This window comes from Salvelinus namaycush, chromosome 4, assembly GCF_016432855.1.
Source record: "Salvelinus namaycush isolate Seneca chromosome 4, SaNama_1.0, whole genome shotgun sequence".
Taxonomy (NCBI): domain Eukaryota; kingdom Metazoa; phylum Chordata; class Actinopteri; order Salmoniformes; family Salmonidae; genus Salvelinus; species Salvelinus namaycush.
Genome location: NC_052310.1, coordinates 19,747,771 through 19,765,241, shown reverse-complemented (window position 1 = coordinate 19,765,241; position 17,471 = coordinate 19,747,771). Strand labels below are relative to the sequence as shown.

The 17,471-nt window shown below is 41.0% G+C and overlaps 2 protein-coding genes across 2 annotated transcripts; one reads left to right on the top strand and one right to left on the bottom strand.

The window, feature by feature from the left end:
- Positions 1–5,612: 5,612 nt before the first annotated feature.
- Positions 5,613–9,838, top strand: LOC120045513 (troponin T, slow skeletal muscle-like). The gene is made up of 7 exons (XM_038990416.1): positions 5,613–5,726; positions 6,008–6,085; positions 6,248–6,361; positions 6,623–6,732; positions 7,415–7,505; positions 7,653–7,693; positions 9,793–9,838. The coding sequence occupies exons 1-7, from the start codon at positions 5,628–5,630 to the stop codon at positions 9,836–9,838; spliced, it is 579 nt and encodes a 192-aa protein (XP_038846344.1). The 5' UTR covers positions 5,613–5,627.
- Positions 9,839–10,370: 532 nt separating this feature from the next.
- On the bottom strand, positions 10,371–16,648 carry LOC120045771 (dynein assembly factor 3, axonemal-like). Its single transcript, XM_038990701.1, has 11 exons — positions 16,585–16,648; positions 15,884–15,990; positions 15,545–15,638; positions 15,177–15,331; positions 14,755–14,943; positions 14,435–14,557; positions 14,080–14,202; positions 11,475–11,637; positions 11,133–11,247; positions 10,807–10,881; positions 10,371–10,509 (listed from the first exon to the last, which is right to left on the bottom strand). Exons 1-11 carry the CDS (start codon positions 16,646–16,648, stop codon positions 10,371–10,373), a joined length of 1,347 nt encoding a protein of 448 aa, XP_038846629.1.
- Positions 16,649–17,471: the final 823 nt, after the last annotated feature.

Sequence of the window (17,471 nt, the reverse complement as noted above, 5' to 3'; positions counted from 1 at the left end):
AGCTCTTAGCAAACTGTTGGAAAAAATTGTGTTCGACCAAATACAATGCTATTTCTCTGTAAACAAATTAACAACAGACTTTCAGCATGCTTATAGAGAAGGGCACTCAACATGTACTGCACTCACACAAATGACTGATGATTGGTTGAAAGAAATTGACAATAAGAAGATTATGGGAGCTGTACTGTTAGATTTCAGTGCAGCCTTTGATATTATTGATCATAACCTGTTGTTAAAAGAATGTATGTGTTATGGCTTTTCAACCTCTGCCATATCGTGGATTCAGAGCTATCTATCTATCTAATAGAACTCAAAGGGCTTTCTTTAACGGCAGCTTCTCTAATGTCAAACTTGTAAAGTGTGGTGTACCTCTCTAGCTCTCTAGGCCCTCTACTCTTTTCTTTTTTATCAATGATCTGCCACTGCCATTAAACAAAGCATGTGTGTCCATGTATGCTGATGACTCAACTATGTACACATCAGCAACCACAGCTAATGAAGTCACTGAAACCCTTAAAGAGTTGCAGTCTGTTTTGGAATGGGTGGCCAGTAATAAAGACACCACCACACCACAAAAAGCAAGTCCTACAGGCTATAGTTTTGTCTTATCTTGATTATTGTCCAGTCGTGTGGTCGAGTGCTGCAAGGAAAGACCTAGTTAAGCTGCAGCTGGCCCAGAACAGAGCGGCATGTCTTGCTCTTCATTGTAATCAGAGGGCTGATATAAATACTATGCATGCCAGTCTCTCTTGGTTAAGAGTTGAGGAGAGACTGACTGCATCCCTTCTTTTCATAAGATGAAAGATGAAGATGAAACATGAATGTGTTTAAAATCAAAGAATTGTTTGCATAGTCAACATACACACAGCTTTGACACATACAGTACACCCTTACCTCACCAGACATGCCACAAGAGGTCTTTTCACAGTCCCCAAATCCAGAACAAAGTCAAGAAAGCGTACAGTATTATATAGAGCCATTATTGCATGGAACTCCATTCCATCTCATATTGCTCAAGTGAACAGCAAACCTGGTTTACAAAAACAGATAAAGCAACACCTCACAGCACAACGCCTCTCCCCTATTTGACCTAGATAGTTTGTGTGTATATATTGATATGTCGGCTACGTGTGCTACGTGTGCCTAAAAAAGTAATGTAGTTCTGTTCTCGAGCTGTTGTCTATTCATTTAATGTTCTGTATTATGTCATGTTTCATGTTTTGTGTGGACCTCAGGAAGAGTAGCTGCTGCTTTTGCAACAGGGGATCCTAATAAAATAGAAAATACCAAATGTGTCCTCCAATCTCATAAAATGTTTTAGAAAAAGGCTAAGTGCCGTAATCTTTTTGAGAGAAAAAATGTATTACTTGTTAACAAAATCTATTTCTCTGAGCAATTGTATTAGTATACAATTCTATAAATTGTATACAATTCTTTTTTTGGCATGCAATAGCTCAGTATTTGTAGAATTTATTTTATACAGTCTTTTTTGCTCATCTTTATCAAGGGGGTAAATCATTTTGGACCTGACTGTATCATAGCAATACAGGTCTTACTTACATTGTGACTTTATGTGTTTAAGCTATCTCCACAATTCAGCCCAGTGCAAGGCGATAAAGTTATCATAATTGATTTGGCTAGTGTAAATCGTGGCATGGGGGCCCATCTAAATCTCTCCATCTTGCTGTCACTCTTGTAAATTAAATCAACTGAGTGGAATTCAGCGGCTGATGCCCCTCTTATCCTGGGCAACTTGATACCGCCACACCCTCAGCCTCTCTGTCCCCTTCTATTTACAATGGTCTTTCCCTCATCTCGACCTTCGCAATAAAAACATCTTCCCACGTTTACCCATGTAGTTTACCCCCCCAACAAACACACACACTTGACATGGGCTCAATTTGCTATAGTCATGGCTACTCATTTCACCCACTGCTAACACGGTCAGTTTACAGTGAGATCGTGATCCTTTGATAAGTTAAATGCTGTAGTTTCTCCTAATGGTCATCTGAGTCATCCGTTTTGTTTATTGTGTTTGTTGCACACATCTCTCTCTCTCTCTCTCTCTCCCTCCCCCTCTCTCTCTTCAGAGTAACTATGTCTGACATAGAGGAAGAGAACGAGTGAGTAATCATCAACTATTCTAATTCAAAGAACTATTAGTGATATTCTATAACTACATTTAATACTTTGTTGTTCATATGTATTTAAAACTGATAACACATATTTTCTCTTTTTTTAATAAGGGATCAGCAGGAGGGTAAGGGTATTTTCTGTCACTTGTATTTTTGTCTCAATGTCACCCACTCCTCTCTTACCTGTTATTTTTCTCACCTACTCGCTCCACAGAGGACGAGGAAGGAGGTGAGTCACAACTTTATGTTAACATGATCCTTGATATTACACATCCTCCCAATATTATTACTCCATTTAGACCCTGAAACATTACAGTGAATGCCCTCAACCAATCTCTCTAGAAGGGACATATGATTGTGACTCTGCTTCTTGCTGCTGGCCGTGCCCATGGGAGGGGTGAACATGTTCCTCAACAAGAGCGACATTCTCTTATCAGTTGAATATGTTACAACAAAAGGCCTGCTCATAAACTTTACCACCACGTTGAATCCACTATCTGGAAACTCAGAGACATAGTATTTTGCTATGTCTGTCAACCTCATATTCAGGGACAGCAAATAATGCCACCCATCGATCATGGAGGGTTTGTGAGTAATGAACTCAATGGTAAAGTTTTATGAACATTACCCCACATAAGTTATTTTGTGTCCCCTGGATCCATTCATGGCTGTCCCCAGTTTCTCCCTCTCCCCTGTCTCTCCCTCTCACCCTGGGCCTGGTGTTGATCCTGGTGAACAGAGCCAGAGCATTTAGAGTACAGAGAGTGTCAGGTGTTGTACACCAGTAGTGGTGCGTGGGTAAAATCCTCGGGGAAGCCAGGAAAAAAAAATCGATATTACAACCTACTGTATGTGTTGTGATAATTGTGTTTGCTCTTTAACCTGTTAGTTCATATGCCTTTCCACTATGATATATTGGCCTAAGGCTGAGACAATAAGAAGACAGACACAGTGGCAGAATAAATTCAATCACGCCTTTTGTTTCATCACAAAACCGGAGAGAAAAAACTGTCCGGTGAAGTCCACAAAGCATATTGCATGTAACAAACAGTTACATGACCTACAACATGGTCAAGAAAGTTAATGTTTATAACATTTTCGGACTATTAAAAGAATATTGATTTAGAACCACGGAGAGTTACCGCAAGTCCAGGCTGTGTCACAACCGGCCGTGATTGGGAGTCCCATAGGGCAGCGTCGCCTGGGTTTGGCCGGTGTAGGCCGTCATTGTAAATAAGAATTTGTTCTTAACTGACTTGCCTAGTTAAATAAAGGTTAAATATATATATTTTTTTTAAATTGCAAAGAAAACAGGCGCTGCCGCCACTATTCAAGCGCCCTTTCAACTTCAACATCATCTAATCACATATGCTTAGTCTAATACAATGACAACTAAAAGATACCAAAAACTATTTACTACAGTCAATGTCAGCTAAATATGATGTGATCTGTCCATGTTATTGATTTCTGTGTGTGTGTGTGTGTCTGTGGTGTGTGTGTGTGTGTGTGTGTGTGTGTGTGTGTGTGTGTGTGTGTGTGTGTGTGTGTGTGTGTGTGTGCTTGCAAGTAGAAAACCATGCTGACTCACCCAACTTGTAGAGAAACGCCAATGCCATCCACCTCTTTCATGTTCCCTAAACAGGCTATGACTCTGTCATACAGTACATGCTTTTAGATTTTGTTGTGCTAGGCTATCTGGCTAAAATGCTTGCTCGCTACTTCATTTCATTTAATGAGCAACGATGCGCCAGGCCAGCTAGTTATCATTAGTCTACTACATCCATCTAGCTACATGTTGAACTTCCATCCTCTAAGGCCAGGGGTACAATGTGTGAATTTATGGTTGGATCAGAATCGCCGTTATAATCATTGGCCAGTACGGAGAATTAAGTAAAACCACATGCTCAAATCCCTATCTCCATCCATGGCTAATTTAAGAAAGGGACGATTTTAGCTAGCTAGCCACCGGAGGACATAGACACAACAATGCAACAATTTTTTTCTGTCAATGATGTTTGGCTTCAAACTGACTTCCCTTGACTCCTTTGTTTTGGTGCGCCAGGACCATTCACTGCTGAGCTCACTCAGTTTAACTCAACGCTGATTGGCTATTATTTTATACTTTTTTGCTCGCTGGCTTCCCTTGTATTCAATGCTATGGGCAGCAACAATGTCATACTATTTTTGACCAGAGAGCATCAGATAGATGGGCTATACATACTGAAACAGAGGGGCACTGTTATGTTCGCTCGTATGCTTTCACCGGTGCGACCTTGCGAATTGAAGAACATTTATGAAACACATTGAGACGAAAGATAAGTTATTTTGTATGTTTTTTTTTATCTTGGTCATTTTTTGGGGGAAGCTATGCTTCCCTTTGCACCCATGAATACACGCCACTGTTGTGCACAAACATACCTGCCTGACTTCAAGTCTCTTCTAATGCTGTCTGACTTTCCCTTTCTCCCCTCCTACCTATTTTGTAATAGTTTGTTCACCATTGTAAACATGTTAATTGTTGGTGTGTTATATCTGATTATCATTTATTTCTCATTTGAATAAACGAATTTGAAGGATGATATCCCAGTCCCACTCAACCCAATTACCTACAGGGAAGTTGAAATCGACCATTGGAAAGTATTAGTTGTGTTTTGGTTTGATATTGATTTTCTCTGTCATTTCTTCCACTCCTTGTACTAAGAAGAAGTGGAACGTCCTAAATACAAGTATGTATGTCTGTCTTCACAAGTTAACAGTTACTGCTAAATTTGTGAATTAAGTTGTGTTTCTTTTTCTTTTGAGGATTTTCTCTGTCATGACAAAAAACACTTGGGTCCGGTTTCCCAGACAGATTAGGCCTAGTCCTGGCCAAAAAATATTCTCAATGGAGAATCTTCATTGAAAGCACCTTTTAGTCCAGGACTAGGCCTAATCTGTGTCTGGTAAAACCGTCTACTGAAGTTTGATTTCATATTGTATCTGAATACAAAGCATATCATTAAATAAAACAATTTTAATTGAATGTATCTTTACAGTACAAAGTACAACATGCACAGTTTAACAAAGGCAAATACTTTAGTAGTAATTTAAGTATATTTAGTAGTTTGGCATTTAGGTTGTCAGTGTGTTTAATCCTGATGTAACTCATTTACTTCATCTTGTTTTAACAGGCCCATGGTCTCCCAGCTCGCTGCCCCCAAAAATCCTGAAGGGGATAGGGTGGACTTTGACGTGAGCCGACATGTGGGTTTTATCTGTGTTTTTGTTTTACTTTTCTGATCACACTTACGGACAGTTTCCCAGACCCAGATTAATCATAGTCCTGATCGAAAAAGCATTCTCAATAGTCTCCAATGAAAATGCTTATTAGTCCGGGACTTAACTTAACCTGGGTTGTGGAAAATGGTCCCTTATGTATATATAGACCCTTTTATTGATTTACTACTTGTATTCATGAACTCTGGTTTGTGACAGGACATCCACAGGAAAAGAATGGAGAAGGATCTTCTGGAGCTGCAGACCCTGATCGACGTCCATTTTGACCAGAGGAAGAAAGAAGAGGAAGAGCTCATTGGACTCAAGGACCGGATTGTAGGTCAATCACCCCATCGCTCTCTCTCTCTCTCGCTCTCTCTTGTATGTTTTGTTTAATGTTTCATTTAATATGCTTGTTGCAGGCATCTCTCTCTCTCTCTCTCTCTCTCTCTCTATAGTGTATACAGTATATACATCGATTCTCCATGGACAAGTTTATGTCCGGGAATAATGTATGTGTTTAGGGAAAGGCTGATATGTGATTAGTGTAGTGGTATGTATAAATTAAGGACTTAATGGCTATTACGAGGTGAGTCTGCACTTGGTTTCTATTCCAGGACAACCGCAGATCAGAGAGAGCGGAGCAGCAGCGCGTGCGAGCAGAAAAAGAACGGGACAGACAGACGAGAATCGCGGTAGGCCTAAGCTGCAATACAGAGCATCTGCTTAAGCTAGCACCATCGAGGCACCTGTTGTAAATGTTCATTGGCAGTCAAAAACAATTAGTCACGGAAATCAATTGAATACGTGTTGATATGATAAAACTATTGTAAAAAGATTCGATTTTTGGTACTCAGGAAGAGCGGCAGAGGAAGGAGGACGAGGAAGCCAAGAAACGGGCGGATGACGACGCCAAGAAGAAGAAAGTGCTCTCTAACATGGGGGCTCACTTTGGGGGTTTCTTGGCAAAGGTCAGAATGCTAATGATATTGCAGAGACAAAGATACTAGTGGAATAGCTCTTAAGCATAATCTTTACCAATGCTTACACTTTGTTGGTTGTAAGCGTTTACAGTATACTGAAGGTGCTTTAGTTTGTGTGTGTGTATGTGTAAGAGGGAAAATGTGTGTGTATGAAATATGTGTTAACTGAATTAACCCTCGTAGTGCTGGTTTATTCGCTGATCGAGTTGTGGGTGATGATGCCCCCCCCCCCCCCCCCCCCCCCCCCAGGCAGAGCAGAGGAGAGGGAAGAGACAAACAGGGAGAGAGATCAAGAAGAAGACACTGGCGGAGAGACGCAAACCCCTCGCCATTGACAACCTGAGAGAGGACGGCCTGAGGTCAGTGATATCCTTTTCGGACTACTGAGCCGAGCCAAGCTGAGCCGAGCTGTACTGCGCTGGCCTGGCTACGCATCTACCATAGGTCTTGGACCGTGCTGTTTAAGATTAAAATACAATTTGAAAAGAAAATAACTGAGTTAGCCCAGTACGGTTCGGGATGATAGTATAAAATGGGAATTAATGCCCTCTTAGAGATTGGAATGTATTATTTGTTGTTGAAGCAGTGAAACGGGATACTTAAAATCGGAGCCAGAACCTTATGTCATGCCTGCTCCCGCTCCCCCTCCCTGGCGCTCAAAGGCGCCAGGCTCCCCAGCATTGTGCACTCCTGCCACCATCATTACGCACACCTGCCTTCCCCCGTCACGCGCATCAGCAATTATTGGACTCACCTGGACTCAATCACCTGTGTCATTACCTCCCCTATATCTGTCTGTTGATTGATGTTCGTATGTCGTTATGGTACCCGGTGCTGACGCTGGTCAATGTCTGTGCTATATTAAATGTTGACTCCCCGTACCTGCTTCTCATCTCCAGCGTTGGTTCTTACACCTTCAAATGGAATAGTAGGCTTCAATGAGCTTCACTTGCATTATCAAAGTCCTTGTTCTCCCGAGTGAGCAACGATTGAGAGTACAAGTCCTCCTTCTCTGACTCCTAATGCTCTGTGTCTTCTCAGGGAGAGAGCTAAAGAGATGTGGGAGTGGATTTACCAGCTTGAGTCAGACAAATTTGACCTGACTGAAAAGATGAGACGACAGAAATACGAGGTGAGGAGACTGCGATTGTACACCACAGTTATTTACGTTAACGTTTCAGTGTAGTTTTCCCCCCTGGAATGTCCTCTTTAGTTTGGTTAGCCTTTAAAGTATTTGATATGTGTGTTAAAATGCCTTTTTATATTATTTTTTTTGCAGATAAACGTTCTTCTGAATAGAATTTCTCATGCCCAGAAATTGTAAGTGCATTTCTCCAATTCTGTCTGCCTTAGCACTGAATGTTTATAGAACATATATTAAAGTCAGCTGCCAATAGGAAAACAAAATATTTTAGCCTTCTTTGACAATTTACATGCTGTGCCAACTACTCAAACTTTGAATGTGTCCTCTAATACCTGAAAGCAGAATAGGGTTAGAGGACAGGAAATGTAGGTTATGTAAGGATATATAATGCAGTACCAGTAAAGTTTGGACACACCTACTCATTCAAGGGTTTTTTATTTTTACTATTTTGTACATTGTCGAATAAAAGTGAAGACATCAAAACTATGAAATAACACCTATCGAATCATGTAGACTAAAAAAGTGTTAAACAAGTCCAAATATATGTTATATTTGAGATTCTTCAAAGTAGCCACCCTTTGCCTTGATGACAGCTTTGCACACTCTTGGCATTCTCTCAACCAGCTCCATGAGGTAGTCACCTGGAATGCATTTCAATTAACAGGTGTGCCTTGAGGAATTGCTTTCCTTCTTAATGATTTTGAGTCAATCAGTTGTGTTTTGACAAGGTAGGAGTGGTGTACAGAAGATGGCCCTATTTGGTAAAAGACCAAGTCCATATTATGGCAAGAACAGCTCAAATAAGCAAAGAGAAACGACAGTCCATCATTACTTCAAGACATGAAGGTCAGTCAATGCGGAACATTTCAAGAACTTGGAAAGTTTCTTCAAGTGCAGTCGCAAAAACCATCAAGCGCTATGATGAAACTAGCTCTCATGAGGATCGCCACAGGAAAGGAAGACCCAGAGTTACCTCTGCTGCAGAAGATAAGTTCATTAGAGTTACCAGCCTCAGAAATTGCAGCTCAAATAAATGCTTCACATAATTCAAGTAACAGACACATCTCAACATCAACTGTTCAGAGGAAACTGCGTGCATCAGGCCTTCATGGTCGAATTGCTACAAAGAAACCACTACTAAAGGACACCAATCAGAAGAGATTTGCTTGGGCCAAGAAACATGAGCAATAGACATTAGACCGGTGGAAATCTGTCCTTTGGTCTGAGTCCAAATTTGATATTTTTGGTTCCAACCGCCGTGTCTTTGTGAGATGCAGAGTAGGTGAACGGATGATCTCCTCATGTGTGGTTCCCACCGTGAAGCATGGAGGAAGAGGTGTGATGGTGTGGGGGTGCTTTTCTGGTGACACTGTCAGTGATTTATTTAGAATTCAAGGCACGCTTAACCAGCATGGCGACCACAGCATTCTGCAGCGATACGCCATCCCATCTGGTTGGCGCTTAGTGGAACTATCATTTGTTTTTTTACAGGACAATGACCCAACACACCTCCAGGCTGTGTAAGAGCTATTTGACCAAGGAGAAGAGTGATAGAGTGCTGCATCAGATGACCTGGCCTCCACAATCACCCAACAACCCAATTGAGATGGTTTGGGATAAGTTGGACCGCAGAGTGAAGGAAAAGCAGCCAGCAAGTGCTCAGCATATGTGGGAACTCCTTCAAGACTGTTGGAAAAACATTCCAGGTGAAGCTGCTTAAGAGAATGCCAAGAGTGTGCAAAGCTGTCATCAAGGAAAAGGTTGGCTACTTTGAAGATTCAAATATATATTTGGAATTGTTTAACACTTTTTTGTGGTTACTACATGATTCCATATGTTATTATATAGTTATGATGTCTTCACTATTATTCTACAATGTAGAAAATAGTACAAATAAAGAAACCCTTGAATGAGTAGTGTGTCCAAACTTTTGACTGGTTGTGTGTGTACTACCGTTCAAAAGTTTGGGGTCACCAAGAAATGTCCTTATTTTGAAAGAAAAGCACATTCTTTTGTCCATTTAAAATAACATCAAATTGATCAGAAATACAGTGTAGACATTGTTTATGTTGTAAATGACTATTGTAGCTGGAAACGGCAGATTTTTTAATGGAATATCTACATAGGTGTACAGAGGCCCATTATCCGCACCCATCAATCCTGTGTTCCAATGGCACGTTGTGTTAGCTAATCCAAGTTTATCATTTTAAAAGGCTAATTGATCATTAGAAAACCCTCTGCTTTTTTCACACCCAAGCTCCCTCTATCTCTGCAGTAAAAAGGTCCATGGTAAGGGAAAGGTTGGAGGTCGCTGGAAGTGAGCACACAGTGGAAGCAGTGAAGAAAGAAGACCATATATTCTGTTTCAGGAAAGCGTTACAAAAACAATGTCTCAACATTTTTCTCTTGAACTCATTGAGGTGACACGATTTACTGTGTGCCATTAACTGAAACAGATTCTATGTATTACAGTACTCATTAAAACATGTATATATTTAACAAAACAAGTTATCCTTACTTCTGTAACACTAGAGGGAATTGGGTAGGCTACAAATGGGTACAACTCAACTACAGGTCCATGGAATCATTCGTGAAGCAGTCGTGCTCTCATTTAATAGGCAATGAACAGACGTGAGATCAAAACAGATGGATCAACAGGCCTAAAATGTGATTGAACTCTCACAAAATGTTACCTTTGCTTTCAATCGGCAATGAACAGAATGGTCTCATCTGTACATATTTTCAGTATATAGCTCTGCCCCTCTTGCAGTACTGAATTCCAACCAAATCAAACGGGTTGAAGTGTCAGAGGAGTAAAGCGGAGTAAAGCGTGTCTGATGGAACAGAACACATTCACTCCTCCTGTAGCGTGAACGTGGCATAAACATCCCTCTTCTCCTCCTGTGAGGGCTCAAACCCCGCCTCTTTGGCGACGTCACCAACTTTCTCGGCAAATCCCACCTCCTGCTCCTTGGTAAGATCCAATAGGTACCTGAGACATATGGAGAGGACACAGTCACTGAACAGCCTCAAACACAGGAATAGTGGATAGGAAAAATCGTGACCTGTCAATAGCAGCAAATCACCCGTTGACAATTTGAAGTGTATATTCTTATGTTAATTGCAATTAAAAGTATGATATGCAATGAACCAATTATTGTGTGGGTGAATACAAACTGATTTGCAAACATGGTAAAATACAATGAGTGAAATACAATAAGTAAATCCGTCTTTTCTAGAAGTCCCGCGTGTTGCCATGGCAACAGTCACAAGTATGACAGAAACTCACTTGGCCAGCTCCACCACGAGGGCGGCTTTGGGTGCAGCAATCTGTCTCAGTGTCGGGCTCAAATGGTGCACCATACTTCACAGTGAAGAAGAGGAATGAGGAAGAGAGAGAGAGAGAGATACAGGCTATGAAACTCACTGGCAGCAGAACCGTGGAACCACAGTAACCCTCACTGCTCGAGTGAGGATCCCAAGAAGGGATTGAGTTTCACATAATACACTGTTCCTCATTCCAGGTCATGGAGTTCACAACGGTAATAGGTTTTTATAAATACGCTTGTGTGATAATCGATGTTTTGAAATGAATAGGGAAAGTTGCTGGAGTACCTGGCAGCACAGTAGATGCTGTTGAAAAAGTGGGAGTATTTCTGTTTCTCTGGCAGTTTGGAGAGAGAGTCCAGGGGCAGGAAAGTCACTGACACCCCATTCAGGTGCATGAGTTCTGAAATTGTTTTATTGTATAAGATAAAATAAATATACATAATACAATGAATTGTATAGGATAAAATACATAGTGTAATAGTTGTATAGTATTTTACTGTGTCAGGTATATGGTATAATACTTTGCAGTCAACACCAACTTTATAGGCTATATACTACAGCTTAGTGCAGCAGGACATAGTATACAACAGTGTTATTCAAGGCAATGTTCAGCATTGGGAGTTTTACCGTTGATTTGTGATTTGTGATGAGCCTCTGGTTGTGACACTGGCTCCAGTGCTACAAGTTCTTTCCCCTCCTCACTGCATGTCTGGGTAGGGGGAGTGCCCCCTCTACAGGACAAAGACTTGAACAGCGCCTGCACGTTCACATACGAGATATCCTGGGCTGTCTGTCAGCGATGGAGAGAACGTGGCATGAGAGGGAGGGGAAAATAATATCTCTAGCTAGGTTTCCATTCATTTGTCGAAAGATTTTCAAGCAAATATTTTAATATTCGATAGATATGCACATTTTACCGGCAGAGGTGTGTTTCCATCAAACTGTCTTTTTGAGAATAAAAAACGGTGTAATGTTGCAGTGCACATTTAACAAAAATTTGCCACACAACTTTTAAATTGACCCAATAAAAAAAATAGAACTTTTTTTGTGTTTCCATCCCATTTTTAACTCTTTCAATGGTTTTACCACAAAAAGTATTGCGATAAACAGCAGATTAGCCCACTCTGGTCTGGAGAGACAATGCATTCTAGCCAACGGCTCGCAGATACAGTGCATGATGAGATTATGGATAAGAGAACAATCCCACTGGGCACACACTGGTTGAATCAACATCGTTTCCACGTCATTTCAACGAAATTACGTTAAACCAACGTGGAATACACGTTGAATTGACATCTGTGCCCAGTGGGATAATTCTCAATTGGCAGCCAAGCACTGATAATCATGTCACCAGAAAACAAATTAGGACACTTGATATTTAATTGGAAATGAGCATTAAGCTTTCAACTTGCACTGTCACCACCCTGTGAAGGTCATTATAACGTATTTAATTTGTAGACTTCTTTGCATGCTTTTCCAAGTCCGAGTGGCAGGACCACACAACATAGCATCAAGTGACTGCAGTCTACCTCGGCATGACGTTTATCAACAACTGCGCCAAAAAGCGTTTCCACTGCCATTTGTCGCCAGATTTATTTCCCAAAATTGTCAACATCTAGGAAAGTTTGTTGACAATTTTCTGTTTCTATCAAGCCTGTCATGAGTTTTCTATCCGAAAGGTACTTTACGCATAAAAATGGTTAGATGAAAACATGGTTTTTCATAAAAAACCCATACATACAGCACCTGTCAAAAGTTGGGACACACCTACTCATTCAAGGTTTTTTCTTTATTTTTACTATTTTCTACATTGTAGAATAATAGTAAAGACATCAAAACTATGAAATAACACATATAGTTACACATATTACACTATGACACATATAGTTACACAAAACTATGACACATACTATAACACATATAGAATCATGTAGTAACCTAAAAAGTGTTAAACAAATCAAAATATATTTGAGATTTGAGATTCTTCAAAGTAGCCACCCTTTACCATGATGAGAGCTTTGCAGACTCTTGGCATTCTCTCAACCAGCTTCATGAGGAATGCTTTTCCAACAGTCTTGAAGAAGTTCCCACATATGCTGAGCACTTGTTGGCTGCTTTTCCTTCACTCTGCGGTCCAACTCATCCCAAAGCATCTCAATTGGGTTGAGGTCGGGTGCTTGTGGAGGCCAGGTCATCTGATGCAGCACTCCATCACTCTCCTTCTTGGTCAAATAACCCTTACATAGCCTGGAGGTGTGTTGGGTCATTGTCCTGTTGAAAAACAATTGATAGTCCCAAAAAGCGCAAACCAGATGGGATGGCATTTCGCTGCAGAATGCAGTGGTAGTCATGCTGGTTAAGTGTGCCTTGAATTCCAAATTAATCACAGACAGTGTCACCATCAAAGCACCCCCACACCATCACACCTCCTCCTCCATGCTTCACGGTGGGAACCACACATGCGGAGATCATCCGTTCACCTACTCTGCGTCTCACAATGACACGGCGGTTGGAACCAAAAATCTCCAATTTGGACTCATCAGACCAAAGGACAGATTTCCACCGGTCTAATGTCCATTGCTCATGTTTCTTGGCCCAAGCAAGTCTCTTTTTCTGATTGGTGTCCTTTAGTAGTGGTTTCATTGCAGCAATTTGACCATGAAGGCCTGATTCACGCAGTCTCCTCTGAACAGTTGATGTTGAGATGTGTGTGTCAACTGATTGGCTCAAACGCATTAAGAAGGAAAGAAATTCCACAAATTAACTTTTAACAAGGCACACCTGTTAATTGAAATGCATTCCAGGTAACTACCTCATGAAGCTGGTTGAGAGAATGCCAAGAGTGTGCAAAGCTGTCATCAAGGCAAAGGGTGGCTACTTTGAAGAATCTCAAATATAAAATATATTTTGTTTTGTTTAACACTTTTTTGGTTATTACATAATTCCATATGTGTTATTTCATAGTTTTGATGTCTTCACTATTATTCTACAATGTAGACAATAGTAAAAATAAAGAAAAAGCCTGGAATGAGTAGGTGTGTCCAAACTTTTGACTGGTACTGTACATACATACAGGATAAAGACATAAAGCTGAATTATTTATGAGATATAATATTTGGATATACGTCAGGCATGATCTCCTCAATATCTACCATTTAACAATAAACACAATATTATTACAAGTTAATAAAAATAATTGCAATGTTTAGACAATGTTATTACATGTTATTACCTTGACGTGTTGCCCATTCTGTTTCTGCAGCAGTTTCTCGTCATCTGTCTCGATGCCAAAGGAGAGGTAAGGACTGGACACAATGTCTCCCCAGTATCCCCTCATTGCCATTTTGTCACCCCTCTACACACAGGCACACACACACAGACACACACACACACACACACACAGACACAGACACAGACACACACACACACACACACACACACACACACACACACACACACACACACACACACACACACACACACACACAAGGAAGAAGAGGGTAATGATACACCACCATTCTTTACCCCAACATTGGCATTGACAAAATCGTCACAATGATAGTTTTACCAAAGAAACAATAACTTACATGACTGAATACCCGCGTAGAGAGTAAGCTCTCATTGGCCATTTGATAGATGCCCTCCCTCATCTCAAAGGCCACGCCCCGCTCCCTCCATAGTTTGTAGTGCTGTTTGTTGATGACACCACACTGATGGGAGGAGAGAGCGGGGAAAGGGAAAGAACATGAGGACTTTAATAGTCTGATTCACTGACAATCAGTGTGGTGTCAAAATCATCCCTTGATTGTGCTGCACTATGCCACATACCTAGCCTTGTCCCAAAATGTGCCAACTTCACTATCTTTGTCAAGCCATGTATGGGACCTGCAGGCTGACACATACATACCCCTTTCTGGTGTAGCTTCATGGTGAGGTCCCAGTCGAAGCAGCCCGCCCTGGAGTCATAGCGGGTGCCCAGGTGCTGCCGGACCCGGCCGTCCCAGGCCTTGGCTATTGATACATGGGCAGAACGTGCAGATGGGGGAGGGTGGATCCATTGCTTGAATATCCTGTCCAAATCGTCGCGCTCCTTGAACTGTTAAAGTTAAATGGGATTTATGGATTATGGATAATTGAAGCATTGGAAACGGTGGAAGAACACTGGTTTATAAGCTCAAAGGTCATTTATCAATATAAGATTACTCATATTCACTCTGTCCCCAAATTTATTGTGATGGTAGATATTTTTTAAAATTAGTTTCTCAATTTCCAAGAATTGAAATATGAACTCTGACAGATAGGTAGGCAGAAAGACGGACAGTTACTCACTCTGAGATGAGTGGTGTCCAGGCAGGGATTTGTGGGTGTTTCTAGTGTCTCAGTGACTGAGAGAGACAGTTGTGACGCCACGTGTCTCAGTGTCTCCTCTGTCTGACTGCGGACCTCACTGTTCCCAAACAACTCCAGGAAAACCTCCGTCTTTTCTGGGAATACAGACACAGTATAATAAGCACACAAAGTACAATAGGATTTAAAGCTTCCTTAACATACTTAACATACTACAAGGTCAGAATGTATTGCAACATGCATCAGAAAATAATGTCGTTTTTGCATCCCATTAGTGGATATAAGGCTACTTAGATTTTTCTATTGCAGTTTCTATGGATAGTCTATGGATTATCGCTATAAGGACTAACCGTGAAGTCCCATGCTCTCCTGGGGTGTCAGAGCTAGAAAGAGGAGCAGCAGTTGACGAGCCACCACGTCCATACTATTCTCTATCACCCATATCTGCCAGGAAACAGAGACAGGTGATTGTTTATTTGGCATTTTTTGCTGGAGTACGAAAAAGATAACCATAGACTTAATATTGGCGCTGCAAATTCAGTCCGACCACTGAAGACATGAAAGAGTGAAATCCCTTGGTTTGGGCACTCAAGAGGCACATGCCATTAACATAGCGCAGCGTCATTATGGTGTTATTGTGTTACTAACAGGGACAGTCAGACATTAAGGTTACACATGGTGTAACTCACATGAAGGGTATCTGTGTCTCTCAGGCCAGCAATGGTCTTGAGTATGTGTCTTGGGTCACCACTGCCCACCAGTAAAACATTTACCTCACCCTCCTGCCTCTCTGAGCCTGAGCAAGAGAGAGAGAGAGAGAGAGAAAGAGAGAGAGAGAGAGAGAGAGAGAGAGAGAGAGAGAGAGAGAGAGAGAGGGAGGGATGGGGAGAGAGAGAGAGAGGGGGGGGGGAGAGAGAGACTTCACCATTAATATGACAAGGGGATTGATTTACATTGGGATTAAAATGCAGCAATTTGCAATATTGTGGCTTATTATTGTTACAAACAGCTGGTAAGACACCATGGCATCCCTTACCCAAGCTCACTCACAGTCACTACCAATTCGACATCTGTTCCACATTGGTTCAACGTAATTTCATTGAAATGACCCAGAAACAATGTTGATTCAACCAGTGTGTGTCCAATTGTTTTGGGTAAGGGATTCATTTTGCACTGGTTAAAACAAAAATACAACATAACATCTCACTTTGCCAAATAAGAAGATAAGCTTTGGAAGCTGCAGCACTAAAGATAATACTTCATGTTATCTGATAATGCAGTTGACATAACATCTCCTGCAAGTATTTTTCTATATGTATTAGCTATATTGTGGTATTTCTATAAAAAAAAGAACGCAGGTAAGAACAAGGTCAAGGCAGGTCATCCTCACCTCTGCGCAGGAGGTCAAGCGCAGGACTGAATCCCCACCAGGTCACACAGCCCGCGCCCTCCATAGTTCGTCCAGTGCTCATTCTGAAGACGACATGTTGTAACGTTAAATGTTTTATTTCCACTGGGTAAGTTGTAATGTTTAATTTCCTTGTCGCGCATCAATATATAAACATGAAAACGCTTCCGCTGGTAGCTTGCCAAAGGGTTCAGCAGTAATTTAGTTGATCAAGTTTCAACGAAGCTTATTCCAAATAAATATTAGCATGCTGTTAACAAGACAAGTATGGCAATTAGTTAGTCAGATAGATAGCTTACTAGCTAACTTGACTAGCTAACGTTACAGTAACTTTCTCAAGATGTCAGAATGACTTGACTGGCAATGTTGTTACCATGCATACAAACTCATGAGCGAAGAGAAATCATTTTCATCATGATGAATGGTGGAAAGGAAACACAAGTCAAATACAGTTATTTTGAATTTGATGCTTCTTAAATTAGCTAGTGTCGTGACATTTGGATAAACTCACCTCTCTTGTCAGCGCACTCTCAAGTCAAACCTTTTCAGTCTAGTTTATGTGTTGCTAAGCAACACTTTTTCAAACAATGAAGAGTAGCGCCCTCTATGTCCCTCTTGTGTAACTGCAGCATTTTCCGTAGTGGAGAGCAGATGCATGAGACGAAACCCAACATTTTTTTGAAATTATAATTTATTTTGTATAGTTGAAGTCATTGAACAAAATCATTTCTAGGCAAAATAGGGAGCATTATTTAGCACATTGACATAGCACCTCACACTGAATTTTACTTTCTTACTAACATAAATATACTGCACAAAAATATAAACTCAGCATGCAACACATTCATCGATTTTACTGAGTTATAGTT